The sequence below is a fragment of the Aethalodelphis obliquidens genome, unplaced genomic scaffold, assembly GCF_003676395.1.
Source record: "Aethalodelphis obliquidens isolate GAN/ISIS:26980383/991018 unplaced genomic scaffold, ASM367639v1 scaffold39, whole genome shotgun sequence".
In the NCBI taxonomy this organism is placed as follows: domain Eukaryota; kingdom Metazoa; phylum Chordata; class Mammalia; order Artiodactyla; family Delphinidae; genus Aethalodelphis; species Aethalodelphis obliquidens.
In genome coordinates, this window is record NW_020837983.1 from 10216549 (window position 1) to 10237766 (window position 21218).

Here is a 21218-nt window from a genome sequence, read left to right on the forward strand (position 1 = left end):
AAGACTATTTTTGAAGCGTGACATATCTATCTGCATAGTTTCAATTTTTAAGGTACAATAAAAAAATATTATTTTGAATTTAAAGAGTCAAGTACTTAAGTCTTTAATACTAATTTATTTTCTATTTTAAAGTCAAAAAGAATTTTAGGGGTCACTCTAAAATTTAAACTTTTCTCAATGTATACCTAACACATAATCAAATCTCAATGTATCATAAAGCGGTCTGAACTCTACTATTCTTGCTATGACAGATTTATATTTCAATTTTTATGGAATATGAAAAAGAGTATGGCATTGAGGGAAGTAATGAAGAGAAGCATTCACTTTATCACTTTTATTATTTGAATTATTTACAGGAATGTTTTTATACATTGCTTATATAATTAAAAATATATCCCCAAAGGAACTAATGAGAAAACTGAATATGTAAGCTTTTTGTATATATTTTCCCTGAGAAAATTATCAAAGACCAAAGTACACTAAAGTAGAAAAAATGCTACTTAAAAATGCTAAAGTAGAAAATATAGAATATATATAAAATGAAGCTTTGCAAAAAATTGATAAGTGAAGCAATTACACTAATTTATCAATCATCTAATAACATATTCTGGGAATTGTGCTATTAACTATAGGGAATATTAAGGTGTACTGAGTCACAACACTAGCCCTCCAGGAGTTCACAATTTTGTTAAGAAATTGCAAAATTTACAAACAAAAAGTTAAAATATATACAAGGCAATGTGTCCCTGACAACAAATGATTTATTCTAAATGTTATTCTCTCATTTGAAGATGTAGGGTTAAAATATTTTGCAGACATACTTAATAGCACTGTAGTTTTTAGATCACTGGTTGAGAAAATGCAATAAGCAAAAAGTGCCTATGACTATGGAAGCACTTTATATTAGAATAGGACTCTGCTGCCAATAATGGAAAACCAAGATAACACTATTTAAATAACACAAAAGTTTATTTCTCTCATGTAATTATAAGCAGTTCAGAACTGGCAGACTGGCTTCCCAACATATCAGGAACCCAGGCTCCTTTGATCTTGTGACTGTGTCATCCTCAAGATGCCACTTCTACCTCAGGATCCAAGATGACTGCTTCAGCTCCAGGATCACATCCTCATTTCAGCCAGCAAGAAACAAGACGAAGGGCATGTTCTCTCCCTTTACATTTATCTGAGTAGTACAGTTAGAATGACACAGGTTCTAATTGTGGCCTGACCAGTTACTAGCTGTGTGACCCAGGGGTTAGTTATTTAATGTCTGTAAACATCAGCTTTTCAGAAGTATGACACAACACTTCTGCTTACATTCCATTGTAAGCAGAATTTGGTTACATTTAGCTGCAAGGGAGGCTAGAGAATGTTGTAATTATTTTGGACAGTAATATGTCTGGTATGTATTATGGAAAATGGTAGAATGGATTTTGGGGAACCAGAGATCTCTGTCACACAATTTCTTCTAAAAATATTAATGAGAAAAAAATACTTTTATACTTCTGAAAAACAGATAAATATTATGTGCAAGATATATGAATTAAATAATCTATAGATAATGCTTGGTGAGCATATGAATTTGAGGATCTGGTCACAAACTGGTCACAACTGAAAGCTGCACAGGGCTCAAAGGCAATCTGGATGATTTTAGGTTGGAAAGGTTTCATGCAGGAGATGAGCTGAACCTTGAAGCATGTGCAAGACTGTGAAATGGATGGGGAAGGGCAACTGAGACAAAACTCAACAGCAAAGGCAATGAAGCAAGCAGGGCAGTTTGGCTGGAGCAGAGGGCATGCGGAAGTACTTTATAAACCTAAAATGGTATGAACATTGTCTTTATCACATAGAAAGTATTGGAAGGTAAGGTTTAAAGAAGGCTGAAACGTTGTAGGAAAGATTTTGAATGCTAAAGGGAGGCTTTTGACATTGTGGCTCTGCCAGTTACTAGATGTGTGGCCCCAAGCCAAATTAGTTTACCTCTGTGAACACTGACTTCCTCATCTGTGAAATGTGGGTGTTAATAACCACCTAATAGAGTTGTTTTGAGGTTAAATATTAACATGCAGCCAGCATTCAGTAAACAGTAGGATTAATAAAGCTCTGAGTAATTGAGTAACATGGTAATTTTTTAAAGAGTTAACAGCAATCTGATAGCCAAGGTAGGACTGGTGAGAGAAGGAAAAATATAAAGGCAGAGCAAAGCCACAGCAAGTAATCCAGCATAGCTGACGTGCAGGAGTCTGCTCTTTAAGCCTTAGGCAAAGGAAAATTGAAGTTGGCCCAGGGAATATTGGAGGCAGTGATATCTGGGAGGACTACTGCCAAAGTCCATGCTCAGGGATGAGGGCCTGAATAAGACAGCGCTGAGGATGGAGAAAAAGATCTGGCTATGAAAGGAACCTGCTAAATGACTGCAGGTGGGAGGTGAAGAAAAGGGAAGAAAGGTTCTGATGTGGGTGACTGAATGGTCAGTGGCATCATTAACCAAAATAAGAAAAAGAGGAAGAAAGATAGAATGGGGTGGGGTGATTAATTCAGTTTAGACTACTGAAGTGATGCAGGGACATCCAGATGATGTAGGTGTCCAATAACCCAATAAATACAGAGTTCTAGCATCATAAGAGGTGTGTGGGCTGGAGATGTGTAGATTTGGGAGTCCTGTGAAATAAGAGTAGCTGAAGCCATAGGAGGAGAAGAGGAGTCCTCCCAGAGAATCCTGAAGAAGGTCAACACTTTCATGGGTAAGGAAGAAAGAGAAGCCAGAAAGAGGGACATAAAAATGAGAGATGGGAGAACTGGGAGACAGTGGTACAAAGAAACCAAGAGAAAGTGTAGTGGCTAATAGAATCTTCAAGATGTTATGAGTTCCCGTAAGTTGGGAAAAGACCTGGAGAGGTTAGCAGACAGCTCAAAGGGTCATGTCGCTGGGTGCTTGTCAGAGAGTTTGTGCTGGAGTTGTATGGGAAAGGGTTATCTCCAGAAACGCTTACCTACCTCCTGCTGATGTGAAGAACAGTTCAGGAAGCAGATTAAGAAATATGCCACTACACTGAGTGATGCCAAGGCAACAGGAAGATGGTTGGAGTTTCTGACACACTCTTCGTGCCTCTATTTTGGTCTCCCTCTCTCAGTGGTGGACCAAAGGTCTGGAAGGGTGAAAGTGGAAAGTACTAGCAAATGAAGCTAGCAGAGAGCCTCCATTCTCATAGCCCCTACTAGACTGTGAACTTTTGGAGACTTATCCTCAGCATCTAGCACTGCACTGTGAATATAGAGGCGCTCACGTTTGTTGAATAAAAAGTCAAAAGCAAATAAGATAATTGACCAAGAAGAGAAATAAGTGCTGTAGGACATAAGCAAATAATCTAGAGAAGTGGTTAGAACTGCTGGAATCAAACCTTCGTAGGAATGAGGCTCTACTGCCTCCTAGCTAATGTATAAACTTGGGCAAGTTCCTTAAATACACTGCGGGAACCACAGCAGAGCCCACCACCCTAGATATAGCACTCACCTAAATGACAACAATTACAACGTACTTGGCCAAGTACTTATTATTACTCAACTCTCCAGAAGTCTGACCTAAGAACATATTTAGCACATTTTTAAAGGAATTACAACTGTAAATAGACCACTTATTATCAATCAATGCCACCTACTAATGTTTACTGTAACCAGGAACTGCACAGCCCCATCACAATAAAACCATGGAGATGAAGTCTATCTCTCATGGAGTCATTAACAAGTTCAGCAAAATTAAATGAGGCCATTTATGTAAAAGAACTTTAACAATGAATAGCATCCACCATAAACGTCAGATGGCCCCTTCTTAAAAATGTAGCTGTTAAAAAATAAGCAATTCTTGTACTCAGCACCCTTGTTATGAAATGGAAGCCTCTATTATACTCATTTGGCAAAAAGAAGAAAAGAAACAGCTTTTTTTTTCAATGATCTATGATTTGCTATTTTTTAGAAAAGCCAAGAAAAGAAAAAGTAGCCCTCTAAATTGTACTTACAAATCCTTCTTCTGTAATAGTTGGTGGCTCTGAAACAAGATAAAATATTACATTATCTCACTCAAATCTGATTTCCTTTTAAAGTAAATGAAACAATTTGAGACAGCACTTAGCCCAGCTTTATACGTGGGCAAGCTCAGTAAAATCTTGGCCCTCTGTTCATTTTCTGCACATGGACTGAATTTTAAGTTGGAATTCAAGGTGGAAGTGGGAAGGAAAGGCCTCTGGAATTCAGCTTGGTCACTAATTGACTGTGACCCTGGAGTTAACCTTAATAGACGGAGGCCTGCATTACTCCCGCTGCAAAACGGAGAATTAAGCAAGATAAAACAGGACAGGGCCAACGAAGCACTGGGAAAAGGGTGAGGGGTTAAATTCCTTACAAAATGCGGTGAGAGAACTCTGGAGCCAGTGCTACGGGACGCACGGGCAGAGAAGGAAACCCAGAGGCGGTGCGCAGAGGGGCCGCCCCGCGGGCGAGAGCAGCGGCCCACGAGCCTCGGCCCCGACACCGACCCCGGCCGCCCCACCTACCGGCGGTGAGCCGCCTCTCGCTCATGCCGCCGCCGCTGCCCGCGCCCCCGTCACCCGTGCGGGAACGGATGACGACGCGGAGCGACGCGCGGCCCCGGACCACGCCGGCCGCTGTGGCCCCGCCCGGCCCGAGTTGCTATGGAGCTGAGACAATGCGGGCGCCGAGCAGCGGGCAGTCACGCGCCTCTCGGGGCCCCCCGGGGCCGAGGAAGGTACGCTGTCTGACCCCGCCCGTCCTCCTTCGGGCCAGGGGCCGGCCCCGCCGCCAACGGCTGTGGAACGACGGGCGCCCAGACCCCGGCGCTGCCACCGCTAGGGCCCTGGAGACGCATCGCCCTTAGAGCCCGAACTAGCTGGGGTCTCGTGCCTGTGGTGACTGCTGCTCAGGCCTGCTCTCCCCGCACAAGCTCCCGCACAAGCTCCGCCCACACCGTCCAAAGTAAGAAAAGACCGGCTCCGAGCGGGTGCGGGGATGGAGGGCCCTCTGGCTAGTCCTGGGAAGACGAGGAAGGAAGGGAAGAGTTTTCTAGATACCGAAGGAGGGGGAGTACTCGCCACACACAGCTCTTGAGCGCGTTCAGTTCTATGAATGCCTGTATAAAAAGTTAAATATTCACGTGCTTTAGGAACCAGATTTTCCTCACACTTTTCCTCCAATCGGTTAGGGCAGCCAAATTCTCAAGATAGCTAAGATTTTAAAATTACCGAAGGAATCATGAAGAGGGGACAATATACTGAGGTTGCCCATAGTGTATGTTCCCGGAAAAGTTATGATAGAGGAGTTTAAGTGAAGAGTGAAATTTGAAAAAAGAAAAACAATACCTCTAATTAGGAAAAAGTGAGCGTTTCTAGCAACGTCGTGGCTAACTCAGAGTTCCAGCCCAGACCTCTCCCCCTGAACCTGAGAATCCTAAATCCAGTTTCTACCCGTGGTAGCTCTTCTTGGATGCTCCCAAATCAAAATGTCCAAAGGGAAATTCACATTTTTCCCATTTCTTATTTTCAAATTTCATCTTCTTACATAAATCCCATATTCAGTAAGCGATACCTTCTTCCACCAAGTGACTCAAGCCAGAAACACCATATTCACCCAAGCACTAGGTCCTGCCAATTCTACCTTGAAGTATTTCTGGAATCTGGAATCTTCTCTCCTTTCCCACTAACAACCAGAGTCCTAGCACAGGCTGCCATTTGGACTGTTGTAAAATACTTCCTAACTTGTCTCTCGGCCGTTGCTTCCAGTGGAGTTCCCCTTGAGTCCATTCTCCATGCTGAAAGCAAAATTATCCAATTGCAAATCTGACCTACTTGAAACCCTCAGTGGCTCCACATTTGCCTCCTAGGGCCTGCAGGTGTGTGAGTGCTTAAGCAAACAAGGAGTAAGACAAGGGGTGCTGGTACTGCAAGAAACCGTAACACCTGCTTAGTTATATTTATTTCCTCTTCAGCAGTACATAGGCAAAGACAAAAAAATAAAGCAATAAACCACTACCTTGGCCAAACAGAATCAGCGGGCCAAATGAAGTCAAGGGAGACTAGTGAGGAGAACAGGAAGGGGATGCGTGAGGGAACAAATCAGCAATGGCTTTGTCGGCCCTCGTAAGGACTCTGGCTTTCATTCTGAGTGAAACACAAGCTATAGGAGTTTGAACAAAGAAGTACCACGATTTTACTTTTATTTGAAAATGATCACTCTGGGTGCTGTATAGCGAATGCAGATGGGCCAGGTAGTAGCAGGCAAGAGCGGGTGGCTCAGAGCAGGGTAGTAGCAGGTTTGAGTAACAGGTTTGAGATGGACTCATGGATTCTGCGTATATTTGAAGGTAGGGCCAAGATGATTCCCTGACAAAGTGGATGTTGGAATGAAAGTAGTTGAGAATAATTCCAAGTTTTTTGCCATGAGCAGCCGAGAGGATGGAGTTGCAATCATTGGAGATGGAGAAAGCTGTGAGAGGAACACAGGTAGGAAAGAGGTTAAGAAGCCTATTAGCCATCCAAAGCAAAGATTTTGAGTTTGCAGTTGATACAGAAGCCTGGAATTTGGGAGATACAAATTTAAGAGTTGACATACAAACGGGCTTTTCAGGCATTTCCTTGCACCATTTTTCTGTCACCAGGGAAGCCCTTCTGGCCTTTCTTTATCAGGCTAAATTTTCTCATTCTTCAATACTCAGCTTGAGTGTCATCTCCAGAATACCTTCACGTGAGCTCCTTTCATTGACCTCTCCCTCTTACTCCTATGTAGTTAGTACAAACTCATGTCTTAAAGGGATACCCTTTACTCTCGGTGCCACTCACCAGACAGTAAACTCCTGGGGGTGAAGGAGATTCATGTTCTTTTAACCACCCAGCACCCACTACTGAGTGCCACTGCTCAGTACATATTTGTTGAAACATCTCTCCATTGCAGTCATTCTGCCCTGCTCACAGACAAGATATGTTAATTCCTGTTTTAGGTAGCCATACTGATGAGAAGTCAATAATTTGTTTTCACAGTAAGTGTGGCTAACACTTATTGCACATGCTGTGGGCCTCTAATAATAACCATAACCATGGGAGATTGATATTATCCTCAACAATTTAAGAAACTGAGACTTGGACCTATAAAATTTGCTCAAAGACAAGCAAAGCCTGAAAGTGTTGAAACCACCAACTGATCCAGGCCTGTCTCATTCAAAGCCTTTGCTCTAACAACCAGGCTAGGCAGCTTTTCTCGCTAAAAATAATCTCATTAGAGATTTAGAAAAACAGCATAAGAATCATAGAGGCAGTTACTTGAACCCAAATGCTTAGATAAGAAGCTATTCTAATGTTTTGAAGATTTTTTTTTAGTAACAGTTTTATTGAGATGGAATTCACATATCATAAAATTCACCTATTTAAACTGTATGATTCAGTGGTTTTTAGTATATTCAGAGTTGTGCAACCATCACCACAATCAATTTTAGAACATTTTCATCACCTCAAAGAAACCTCATACTCTTAGCTGTCACCCCTATTATCCCGTCCCCACCCAAACCCTGTGCACCCACTAATCTACCTTCTGTCTCTATATATTTGCCTATTCTGGACATTTCGTATAAATGGAATCACACCACATGTTGGTCTTTTGTGACAGGTTTCTTTCACTTAGCATAATGTTTTCAAGATTCATCCATGTTGTGGCATGAATCAGTTCTTCATTCCTTTTTGTTGCTGAATAATATTCAATTGTATGGCTATGCCACAATTTGTCCATTCATCAGTTGATAGTCATTTGGATTATTTCTACTTTTTAGCTATTATGAATAATGCTGCTATGAGCGTTTATGTACAGGTCTTTGTGTGGACATGTTTTCATTTCTCCTGGATATATACCTAGGAGTGAAATTGCTAGGTAATGTGGTAATTCTATGTTTGTTTGGCAACCCTGTTTAATTTTTAAGGAACTACAAGACTATTTTCCAAATTGGCTGTACCATCTTATATTACCACCAGCAGTGGATGAGGGTTCTGATTTTACCACAGCTTCACTCACACTTGTTATCATCTGTCTTTTTGATTCTAGCCATCCTACTGGGTGTGAAGTGGTATCTCTTTGTGGTTTTAATTTGTATTCCCCAGATGACTGTGTTTTACTTACTTTTAACACATTTTATTATGTTTCTGCTCCCCAAACTAGCTAGTATTTCCAAAAAGGCCTTTTTTTTTTTTTTTTTTTACTACTAGTCTATACCATTGTTGAAAACCTAGGCAGTTCAAAACCACAAGTTTGTAATAAGACCTATATCTACATAAATGGAATTAAGTTTTTGTTTATTCTCTTCTGACTCTGGACATATTAGTAGAGAATTTGAAGGATGTATTTGGGATAGACTTACTAAAACATAGACTTTGTAGTACACCTAAAGTCAATTGGGGGGAATCTTGGAGAGCATAAAACTGTGATGCAACTGCGGAACAGGACAGGAGTGATATCATGTAAAGGTGCTGTAGACAAAGAAAAATGATCAGGTCTCCAAATATGAATCCTAAACCAAAAGTCACAAGGGCTGATCTGAATTGCAAGGATTAATTTGCATGAGGGCTACTCTTTGTAGCCTACTCATGGTGAGAAGCTACAGGGATTTATCCAACGATTCTCACAGGTACTGCTGGAGAGACTGTAGTGTATGTGTATATATCTCCTTGACAATCAAGAGCAGATTTTTCAGGCATCCTACCTGTTTAGTGATTTAAACATATTGGTCCTTCCTTGGGTTTGGTGTGGTAGAGTCAAACTTAAGCCTAGTTCCAAACCTTTCTAAATGTGAACAGGAATAGCATCAACGGGATGAAATTCATATTACCATTGTGATTTTAATTTTTGATAGTAATGGGATATTTAATAGAAAGTCTGACTGTACAAATGGACAATGGCCAGACCATATATGACAACAGAACTTTAATAACCTCTGTAGCAACCAGCCTGGGAAGCCAAGCCACAACTTCTGTAGCAATAAGCCCCAAATGGTCAGGACTTCTTCAATAGCTGCCAGTTTCTCTCATTTTTGCCCTCACTTCCAACTCAGGACGAATCAGAGAAAACCAAATATGCTTCCCTAACTAGTAACATAGGATGCCTGTTGGACTCTAGATAGCCCACTTCCAGCTTCCCCTGTTAACAAACTCCAATCAGAGCATACCAGAAGTTCTCCCTTCTTTTCGCTATACAGCTTTCCCACTCTCTTGCCTGCCTTTGAGCCACTGCCACATGCAAATGATGGAGGCTGACTCCTTTGCTAAAACAAGCTCTGAATAAATAGCCTTTGCTTGTTCTCATTTTGGTTGTTTTCACTTATTTCCACATAGCTAAACTATATCCTTAATTTTTACATGAATCATTTTTATTCATGAATAAATGAATCAAAATGACAGGATAATGCAGTAGAATGTTTTTCCTAGGAGCTGGATGGCAACTCAACATCTGATGATATACAATACCATCCCCCATTCCAATCCCTAAAATAACTGCAGTTGTGGCAGTTGTAACATTTACATATTGTTTCTTTACATTTTCTTTTTGATAATCACTGATTCTTTCCTTTTTGTGAAATTACATATCAATACTGGATAACAACTACATATACTCCGTATCACATTTAACTAGAAAACAGCATTCTTTTTTTAATTTTTTCATTTAACAGTTTAATAATTTTTTGAAGAAGGAACATAATTAGTTTAATACATTCATTAGGCAATTTCTTAACTTATTCAAGATAACTACCCTCTGGACCTGCTGGTTTAGATTTATTCTAATTGTTAATATATTCCATTACATTACTTTGTTTCTTTGACAAACTGATGAGATAATTCAGTTTTTTAATGCTTCCCTAAAGTTTTAAAACTCTAATATTGCTCTAGGGTTTTGTAATTTTTACAAATAGAGAATACATTATTTTTTTCTTTTTCTCCTCCTTTTTTTTCTCCCCTCCTCTACTTTTTCTTAAAAATGAATTTGAGCTCTAAGGGATTTTTGGACCTGTGTGGGGCTCTCCTGCAGGCCCAGCACCTAGAACAAAACCTGCCATGATATAGTAAATGCTCAATAAATATGTGTTAAATTAGTGAATTATATTTAATGAAGAAATAAAGATTTTATTATTGGAAGTTATAAAATAAAACAACAATAAGATACCACTACAGACCTTTTCAAAAGGTCAAAATCCAAACACTGACAACACCAAGTGCTGGTGAGGATGTGGACCAACAGGAACTAACCACAACATTGCTGGTGAGATGGCAAAATGTTATAGCCACTTTGGAAGACAGTTTGGTGTTTTCTTATAAAACTAAACATACTCTTACCATATGATCCAACAATTGTGCTCCTTGGTATTTACCCAAAGGAGTTGAAAACTTATGTCCACACAAAAACCTTCACATGGATGTTTATAGCAGCTTTATTCATAACTGGCAAAACTTGGAAGCAACTAAGATGCCCTTCGGTAGATAGATAAACTCTGGTACATGCAGACAATGGAATATTACTCAGTGCTAAAAAGAAATGAGCTATCAAGCCACAAAAAAACATGGAAGTACCTTAAATGCACATTACTAAGTAAAAAGCCAACCTGAAAAAGATTACCTACCGTATGATTCCAACTACATGACATTCTGGAAACGGGAAAACTATGGAGACAGTAAAAAGATGGGTGGTTGCCAGAGGTTAGTGGAGAGAGAGGTGAATAGGCAGAGCACCGAGGATTTTTAGGGCAGTGGCACTACTCTGTATGATACTATAATGGTGGATACAAGTCATTATACATTTGTCCAAACCCATAGAATGTACACCACCAAGAGTGAACCCTACCTAAGGTAAACTATGGACTTTGGGTGATTATAATGGTATATGTAGATTCATCAAATGATTACAGCAAATGTACCGCTCTGGTGGGGATGTTGATAATGGGGTGGCTATGCAAGTGTGGGGACAGGGAGTCTATGGGAAATCTCTGTAACTTCCTCTTAATTTTGCTGTGAACCTAAAACTGCTCTAAAAAAGTCTTTTTAAAAAAGTTATAAAGAACATTAGTAGATTGGTCAAAATAAAAGATCTCTTAATTTTTAAAAATTGAAGTATAGTTAATTTACAGTATTGCATTAGTTTCAGGTGTATGGCAAAGTGATTCGGTTATACATATATGTGTCTATACATATATTTTATTCTTTTCCATTATAGTTTATTACAAGACACTGAATATAGCTCCCTGTGCTATACAGTAAATCCTTCTTGTTTATCTATTTTATATATGGTAGTGTGCATCCCATACTCCCAAATTATCCCTCCCCCCCTTCCCCTTTGGTAACCAAAAGTTTGTTTTCTATGTCTGTGAGTCTGTTTCTGTTTTGTAAATAAGTTCATTTGTACTGTTTTTTAGATTCCACATATCATATAATACTTGTCTTTGTCTGACTTATTTCACTTAGTATGATCATCTCTAGGTCCATCCATATTGCTGCAAATGGCATTATTTCATTCTTTTTTATGGCTGAGTAATATTCCATTGTGTGTGTGTGTGTGTGTGTGTGTGTGTGTGTGTGTGTATACCACATCTTCTTTATACAGTCATCTGTTGATGGATACTTAGGTTGCTTCCATGTTTTGGCTATTGTAAATAGTGCCACTATGAACATTGGGGTGCATTATCTTTTCAAATTAGAGCTTTCCTCTTTTCTGGATATATGCCCAGGAGTGGGATTGCTGGAAGATCTTAATTTTTGTGTGTGTGTGTGTGGTACACGGGCCTTTCACTGTTGTGGCCTCTCCCGTTGCGGAGCACAGGCTCCGGACGCGCAGGCTCAGCGGCCATGGCTCATGGGCCCAGCCTCTCCGCGACATGTGGGATCTTCCCGGACCGAGGCACGAACCCGTGTCCCCTGGATCGTCAGGCAGACTCTCAACCACTGCGCCACCAGGGAAGCCCGATCTTAATTTTTGATCTGCCAGTCAGGCATCAGTGATCAGGAAAAATAAAATGTCCATTAGCTTGAATTTCCTATCTCCTTACCTGAAACCAAACCAACAGCAAGTGATTCTCTAATAATCAGGGAGCAGGAGAACCAAAGGTTTGCTGCCATAGGAGAGGGATACTACTCAGGTTAGTATGAGCAGGCAGAAAGTCAAGTCCAAATATCTGGAGTCAAACAGCCATCATTTTTACCTCAGCCCTAAATTCACTAGTGGGGATGAACACAATTTTAAACTCTTCTAAGCCTTATCTGAAAGGGGAAAAAAAAGAAAATAATAATGGTACCACTCTCATAGCATTGCTCTTAATATAATGAGATAATGTCTGTAATATACATGGTTCACTTCCTGGCCAAATTAAAAATTAGCCACCAACAATAAAGATCTATAAATATTTCAAACTGAGGTCACTGTCTCAGGATTCCACAGCCCATTTAGTCTACATTTACTGTGTCTCTGATTATACTAGTAGACTCTAGAGCACTAGAGAGTGGTAAGAAAGAACAGCCCCTGCCCTTGGCACATTTACACTCCTCATGAAACAATTCAAAAGCACTTACAAAGTAACTTGAAAATGAGTGCAGATTATCCTCTGTGTCAGTACAAAAGGAGAGTGGCAGCAGGTGTACATTTCCCCGGCAGCAGAGAATAAGGGAAAAAGAGGCCTTTCATGACAGCAGTCTTGACAGCCCCTCGTTTTCAACAATGACACAGAGCTCCCGCTCTCTGCGCCCCAGGGCATCCCATGTATACCTAACCCAGGCTAGGCATAGGAGAGGTGGCACGGAAGACTTTTGGCAAACAGTGAACTTCTATTCGGTGCTTAGGGACTAGACTAAGTACTGGGGACTCAGACACAGGTCAGAGGACTTCACTGGCTAACAAGGAAACATAAAAGTTCTGATAAATGCTGTGAGAACACAGATACAAAGGGTCTCCAGAGAGTGACATAACCAGCCAGGGAGTGGGGGGAAGGTGATCAGCCCTGGTGTCCACTGAGCAGAGTTTTAAAAGGCAAACAGGAGTGAGGCAGAGGGGAAGAGAGAGAATGACAATCTGAAGGAGAAAGCAGCATTGCCATGGGAGAGGGATACTGGTTAGAGGGCTGGAGCAAAGGGAGTATGAAAGGGGCAGTGGCTCAGTTTCAACCCTCTCAAAAGCAAACAACTATATTCGAAGTACTCTAGCATATCAGCTTAAAGAGTAAACTGAGATTTGGATAAATTTATTTGATATCAGCTGAAAAAGAAAACAGATTTGGATAAAATTTATCTTATATGGTAACCAATTATTATTAATTCATCAATTCAATTAAGATTTTAAACAAATGAGAGACACACTCAAGATGTGTACTTCAATAAGATCACCCAGATCATAATTTTTCTTAACCCATGACTTTATTTTTATTAAAATATTTATTTTAAACATATAAGATCATTCAGCTCTCCTCAGGTGACACCCAAATAAGCTTCAAGTCATTAATATTTACCAAAACACATGAAAACATTAAAGAAATAAAATTACATTCAGTTAATCTAAGATTAACAAGTTCTGGGGATCTAATGTACAGCATGGTGATTATAGCTAATAATACTGTATTATATACTTGAAAGTTGCTAATAGGGACTTCCCTGGTGGCTCAGTGGTTAAAAATCCACCTGCCAATGCAGGGGACACAGGTTTGAGCCCTGATCCGGGAAGATCCCACACACCGTGGAGCAACTGAGCCCGTGCGCCACAACTACTGAGCCTGCACTCTAGAGCTCGCGAGCCACAACTACTGAGCCTGAGTGCCACAACTACTGAAGCCCATGCGCCGAGAGCCCGTGCTCCACGACAAGAGAAGCCACCACAATGAGAAGCCCACGCACAGCAACAAAGAGTAGCCCCCACTCGCCGCAGCTAGAGAAAGCCTGCGTGCAGCAACAAAGACCCAATGCAGCCAAAAATAAAACATAAGTTAATTAATTAATTTTTTAAAAAAAGAAAGTTGCTAAGAGAGTAAATCTTAAATGTTCTCACCAACAAAAAAAGAAGTAGTAATTATGTGATGAGATGGAGATGTTAGCTAATAGTATGGTGGTAATCATTTTGCAATATATAAGTGTATCAAAATAACATGTTGTACAACTTAAACTTACATGATGTTATATGTCAATTCTACCCCAACAAAGCTGGAGAAAAAAAAGAAATAAAATACTTTTTTCCTTTAAAACAAGTACTATAGGGCTTCCCTGGTGGCACAGTGGTTAAGAACCCACCTGACAATGCAGAGGACACGGGTTTGAGCCCTGATCTGGGAAGATCCCACATGGCGTGGAGCAACTAAGCCCATGTGCCACAACTACTGAGCCTGCACTCTAGAGCCCGTGAGCCACAACTACTGAGCTCACATGCCACAACTACTGAAGCCCGCATGCCTAGAGCCCGTGCTCCGCAACAAGAGAAGCCACCACAATAAGAAGCCCGCACACCGCAAAGAAGAGTAGCCCCTGCTCATTGCAACTAAAGAAAGCCTGGGAAAATAAATAAATAAATAAAAAGTAAAGAAAGCCTGCATGCAGCAATGAAGACCCGACGCAGCCAAAAATAAATAAATAAATAAATAGTTTTTTTAAGTACTGTGTTTTGAACATATACTTCCCTCTCTTGAATAACAACACACAAAAAAATTAAATATCTTTGCCACCCTAGCCCATAAAAATTGGAATGTATTGTTTACTTTCTGCATGTAGTAATATACCACTTAATCATAAAGTGATGCATATTTCAACCCTAAAGGCCAAAATCCTCTGCCCTTAAACACCTAACATATGTGTATGTATATACATATACATGCATGCATATCTTAATTCTCATTCATCATAACTATTATATATCATTATCATATGATTCATTATCATATCGTGATAATCATTATTAATTCAGCAATTCAATTAATACTTGCTGCATCGTCTATCGTGCACAAGACATTCTGCTAAATGAGGCAGAGAGGTGAATAAAACAATTCTGCTTTTAAGGAACTTGCTAATGGTGGAAAACAAGAATTTAATACAAATAAAACATGCCATAAATACCGTAAGAAAGGTATGAATAAACACTAGATCTCGCCTTCCCTGGTGGTGCAGTGGTTGAGAATCTTCCTGCCAATGCAGGGGACACTGGTTCGAGCCCTGGTCTGGGAGGATCCCACATGCCGCGGAGAACTACGCCCGTGAGCCACAACTACTGAGCCTGCATGTCTGGAGCTTATGCTCCACAACAAGAGAGGCCACGACAGTGAGAGGCCCATGCACCGCGATGAAGAGTGGCCCTTGCTTGCTGCAACTAGAGAAAGCCCACACACAGAAACGAAGACCCAACACAGCCAAAAATAAGTAAATAAATAAATTAATTAAATTAAAAAAAAACCACTAGATTCAAAGAAGGTAAGAATTTTGTCTTGTTGGAGAGATCAGAAAATGATTCATGGGAGCCCTGAACCTAGATAGTGGAGTAGAAGGACGTGCTCTCACTGCCTCTTGCGAGAACACCAGAATCACAACTAGCTGCTGGACAGTCATCGACAGGAAGACACTGAACTCACCAAAAGAGATACCCCACATCCAAAGACAAAGGAGAAGCCACAATGAGAAGGTAGGAGGGGCGCAATCACAGTAAAATCAAATCCCATTACTGCTGGGTGGGTGACTCACAGACTGGAGACCACTTATACCACAGAAGTTCACCCACTGGAGTGAAGGTTCTGAGCCCCACATCAGGCTTCCCAAACTAGGGGTCTGGCAACGGGAGGAGGAATTCCTAGAGAATCAGACTTTGAAGCCTAATGGGATTTGATTGCAGGACTTCGACAGGATTGGGGAAAACAGAGACTCCACTCTTGGAGGGCACACACAAAGTAGTGTGCGCATCGGGACCCAGGGGAAGGAGCAGTGACCCCAGGGGAGACTGAACCAGACCTACCTGCTAGTGTTGGAGGGTCTCCTGCAGAGGCCGGGGGTGGCTGTGGCTCACCGTGGGGACAAGGACACTGGCAGCAGAAGTTCTGGGAAGTACTTCTTGGCATGAGCCCTCGCAGAGTCTGCCATTAGCCCCACCAACGAGCCCAGGTAGGTTCCACTGTTGGGTTGCCTCAGGCCAAACAACCAACAGGCAGGGAACCCAGCCCCAACCATCATCAGTCAAGCGGATTAAAGTTTTACTGAGCTCTACCCACGACAGCAACAGTCAGCTCTACCCTCCACCAGTCCCTCCCATCAGGAATCTTGCACAAGCCTCTCACGTAGCCTCATACACCAGAGGGCATACAGCAGAAGCAAGAACTACAATCCTGCAGCCTGTGGAACAAAAACCACATTCACAGAAAGACAGATAAGATGAAAAGGCAGTGGGCAATGTACCAGATGAAGGAACAAGATAAAACCCCAGAAAAACAATTAAATGAAGTGGAGATAGGCAATGCTCCAGAAAAAGAATTCAGAATAATGAGAGTGAAGGTCATCCAGGACTTCAGAAAAACAACGGAGGCAAAGATCGAGAAGATGCAAGAAATGTTTAACAAAGACCTAGAAGAATTAAAGAAACAAACAGAGATGAACAATAAAATAACTGAAATTAAAACTATACTAGAAGGAATCAATAGCAGAATAACTGAGGCAGAAGAACGGCTAAGTGACCTGGAAGACAGAATGGTGGAATTCACTGCTGTGGAACAGAATAAAGAAGAATGAAAAGAAATGAAGAAAGTCTAAGAGACTAAGGTATAACCTTCCAAGACTGAACCAGGAAGAAACAGAAAATAAGAACAGACCAATCATAAGTAATGAAATTAAAACTGTGATTAAAAATCTTCCAACAAACAAAAGTCCAGGACCAGATGGCTTCACAGGTGAATTCTGTCAAACATTTAGAGAAGAGCCAACACCCATCCTTCTCAAAGTCTTCCAAAAAATTGCGGAGGGAGGAACACTCCCAAACTCATTCTATGAGGCCACCATCACCTTGATACCAAAACCAGACAAAGATACTACAAAAAAGAAAATTACAGACCAATATCACTGATGAATATAGGTACAAAAATCATCAACAAAATACTAGCAACAGAATCCAACAACACATTAAAAGGATCATACACCATGATCAAGAGGGATTTATCCCAGGGATGCAAGGATTCTTCAGTATATGCAAATCAATCAATGTGATACACCATATTAACAAATTGAAGAAGAAAAACCATATGATCATCTCAATAGATGCAGAGAAAGCTTTTGACAAAATTCAACACCCATTTATGATAAAAACTCTCCAGAATGTGGGCATAGATGGAACCTATCTCAACATAATAAAGGCCATATACGACAAACCCACAGCAAACAACATCATTCTCAATGGTGAAAAACTGAAAGCATTTCCTCTAAGATCAGGAACGAGACAAGGATGTCCACTCTCACCACTATTATTCAACATAGTTTTGGTAGTCCTAGCCATGGCAATCAGACAAGAAAAAGAAATAAAAGGAATACAAATCGGAAAACAATGAGTAAAACTGTCACTGTTTGCAGATGATATGATACTATACATAGAGAATCCTAAAGATGCCACCAGAAAACTACTAGAGCTAATCAATGAATTTGGTAAAGTTGCAGGATACAAAATTAATGCACAGAAATCTTTTGCATTCCTATACACCAGTGATGAAAAATCTGAAAGAGAAATTAAGGAAACACTCCCATTTACCATGGCAACAAAAAGAATAAAATACCTAGGAATAAACCTACCTAGGGAGACAAAAGATCTGTATGCAGAAAACTATAAGACACTGATGAAAGAAATTAAAGATGATACAAACAATTGGAGAGATATACCATGTTCTTGGATTGGAAGAATCAATATTGTGAAAATGACTATACTACCCAAAGCAATCTACAGATTCCATGCAATCCCTATCAAACTACCAGTGGCATTTTTCACAGAAGTAGAACAAAAAATTTCACAATTTGTATGGAAACACAAAAGACCCCAAATAGCCAAGGAAATCTTGAGAAAGAAAAATGCAGCTGGAGGAATCAGGCTCCCTGACTTCAGGCTATACTACAAAGCTACAGTAATCAAGACAATATGGTACTGGCACAAAAACAGAACCATAGATGAATGGAACAAGATAGAAAGCCCAGAGGCAAACCCATGCACCTATGGTCAACTAATCTATGACAAAGGAGGCCAGGATATACAATGGAGAAAAGACAGTCTCTTCAATAAGTGGTGCTTGGAAAACTGGACAGCTACATGTAAAAGAATGAAATTAGAACACTCCCTAACACCATACACAAAAATAAACTCAAAATGGTTTAGAGACCCAAGCGTAGGTCCGGACACTATAAAACTCTTAGAGGAAAACATAGGCAGAGCACTCTGTGACATAAATCACAGCAAGATCCTTTTTGACCCACCTCCTAGAGAAATGGAAATAAAAGCAAAAATAAACAAATGGGACCTAATGAAACTTCAAAGCTTTTGCACAGCAAAGGAAAACATAAACAAGACCAAAAGACAACCCTCAGAATGGGAGAAAATATTTGCAAATGAAGCAACTGACAAAGGATTAATCTCCAAAATTTACAAGCAGCTCATGCAGCTCAATAACAAAAAAACAAACAACCCAATCCAAAAATGGGCAGAAGACCTAAATAGACATTTCTCCAAAGAAGATATACAGACTGCCAACAAACACATGAAAGAATGCTCAACATCATTAATCATTAGAGAAATGCAAATCAAAACTACAATGAGATATCATCTCACACCAGTCAGAATGGCCATCATCAAAAAATCTAGAAACAATAAATGCAGGAGAGGGTGTGGAGAAAAGGGAACACTCTTGCTCTGCTGGTGGGAATGTGAATTGGTACAGCCACTATGGAGAACAGTATGGCGGTTCCTTAAAAACTACAAATAGAACTAACATATGACCCAGCAATCCCACTACTGGGCATATGCCCTGAGAAAACCATAATTCAAAAAAGAGTCATGTACCAAAATGTTCATTGCAGCTCTATTTACAATAGCCAGGAGATGGAAACAACCTAAGTGTCCATCATCGGATGAAGGGATAAAGAAGATGTGGCACATATATACAATGGAATATTACTCAACCATAAAAAGAAACGAAATTGAGCTATTTGTAATGAGGTGGATGGACCTAGAGTCTGTCATACAGAGTGAAGTAAGTCAGAAAGAGAAAGACAAATACCGTATGCTAACACATGTATATGGAATTTAAGGAAGAAAAGGTCATGAAGAACCTAGGGGTAAGACAGGAATAAAGACACAGACCTACTAGAGAATGGACTTGAGGATATGGGGTGGGGGAAGGGGAAGCTGGGACAAAGAGAGAGAGTGTCATGGACATATATACACTACCAAATGTAAAATAGATAGGTAGTGGGAAGCAGCCGCACAGCACAGGGAGATCAGCTCGGTGCTTTGTGACCACCTAGAGGGGTGGGAGGGAGGGAGATGCAAGAGGGAAGAGATATGGGAACATATGTATATGTATAATTGATTCACTTTGTTATAAAGCAGAAACTAACACACCATTGTAAAGTAATTATACTCCAATAAAGATGTAAAAAATAAATAAATGTTGAAAATTCCAAAAAAAAAGAAAAATTGTACAGATTAACAGGTTTGCAGAGCCGAAATTGAGACACAGATGTAGAGAACAAACGTATGGACACCAAGGGGGGAAAGCAGCGGGGGTTGGGGTTGTGTTGTGATGAATTGGGTGATTGGGATTGACATGTATACACTGATGTGTATAAAATTGATGACTAATAAGAACCTGCTGTATAAAAAAATAAATTAAAAAATTTTTAAAAAAGAAAACAAAGACTGAAAGCTCAGTAACAACCTATTTGTCCATCTGGACGGGTTTGGGTTCTATTATGGTACAACCACAGGCAGCTAGTGAAAAGAATGAGGCAGCTCTGTATCAGTGATAGATAAGGAAAAGAGATAGATAAGGAAAAAGCAAGGTGCAGACCAATGTCACCACGCACAATGAGTGGGTTTCTTATTTGTTTGGTTTAAGAGATATGGGGATATATGTATATGTATAGCTGATTCACTTTGTTATAAAGCAGAAACTAACACACTTGTAAAGCAATTATACTCCAGTAAAGATGTTAAAAAAAAAAATGATTCATGGAAAGAAACTAAGGATTAGCTGGATTTGATGGGATTTAGAGTGGCAAGAGAGAGAAGAAGCAGGAGAAAGCACAGGGGGAGTTTAGAAAACAGTAAGGGAGTCTGGTTTGGCTGGAAGAAAGTGTACAGAGTGGAATGGTGGGAGAGATTGCTAGAAAGTTAGGACCATTAGGAGATCCTAAATTCTGCCACATCTTTAATAGGAAGCAACATAATTGGAGCCATGTTTTAGTACAAATAACCTGGCAATGGACACTCGGACAGAGTCAGATGGGCAGAAAGTAGAAGCAAAGAGACCTGTTAGGAGGCATTGAGCAGAATCTAGGCAGGATGTGATTATGACCTGAACCAGCACCATCTTTCTGCAGAAATGAGAATTCCAGAGGGAAAAAATTGGTAGCATGCCATCAGCATTCATAATCAGCACTCACCTCCATGTTTCTACTGCTCCTTCCACTCCTCTGGCTCCACAGTCTGTGATGAAGGAGCCAGCATGGCAGAGCCATTGGGCAAGAGAACACAGATGGCCAAGTTACGGACCCAGCCGCCAACAAGGTGTTCTGCTAAAAGTCATCCCGGAAAACAGTACACTCTTGCAAGTCAGCTAAAGTATTTTAATTACCAACTCTTAGTAATAACTATTACCAAAATTTATTCTATATACCCTTTAAAAATTAAGTCAAGGAACATTTCCCCTATCTGGCAGTGTCACACCACATCAATATCAAATATATAAAAGCTAAATTTACTTTTTTTTGAAGGTGAGCCAAAATCACCATAAATGAGTCTTTGGTGCCCCCTTGTGGAATGTTTAGTGTGAGCTTTGAAATATTTACCCTCCTCCACACAGAAACAATAATGGGTATTTTATTTCCATCTTTTAATATATTATACTATTTTTAAGAGACACAATTTAAAATAAATCCATATAAGTAACTTAATGCAAACCAGGAACATAAGAGATCAAATGTAGA

General features: G+C 40.2%; 1 protein-coding gene across 1 annotated transcript in view; it reads right to left on the minus strand.

The window, feature by feature from the left end:
• The window catches only part of RGS22 (regulator of G protein signaling 22), a 150555-nt gene extending 145980 nt beyond the window's left edge, over nt 1-4575 (minus strand). Inside the window, exon 1 of the mRNA XM_027131353.1 lies at nt 4435-4575. Within this exon, the coding sequence (XP_026987154.1) occupies nt 4435-4575 (141 nt within the window). The remainder of the gene's footprint in view (nt 1-4434) is intronic.
• Between the last annotated feature and the right edge of the window lie 16643 nt (nt 4576-21218).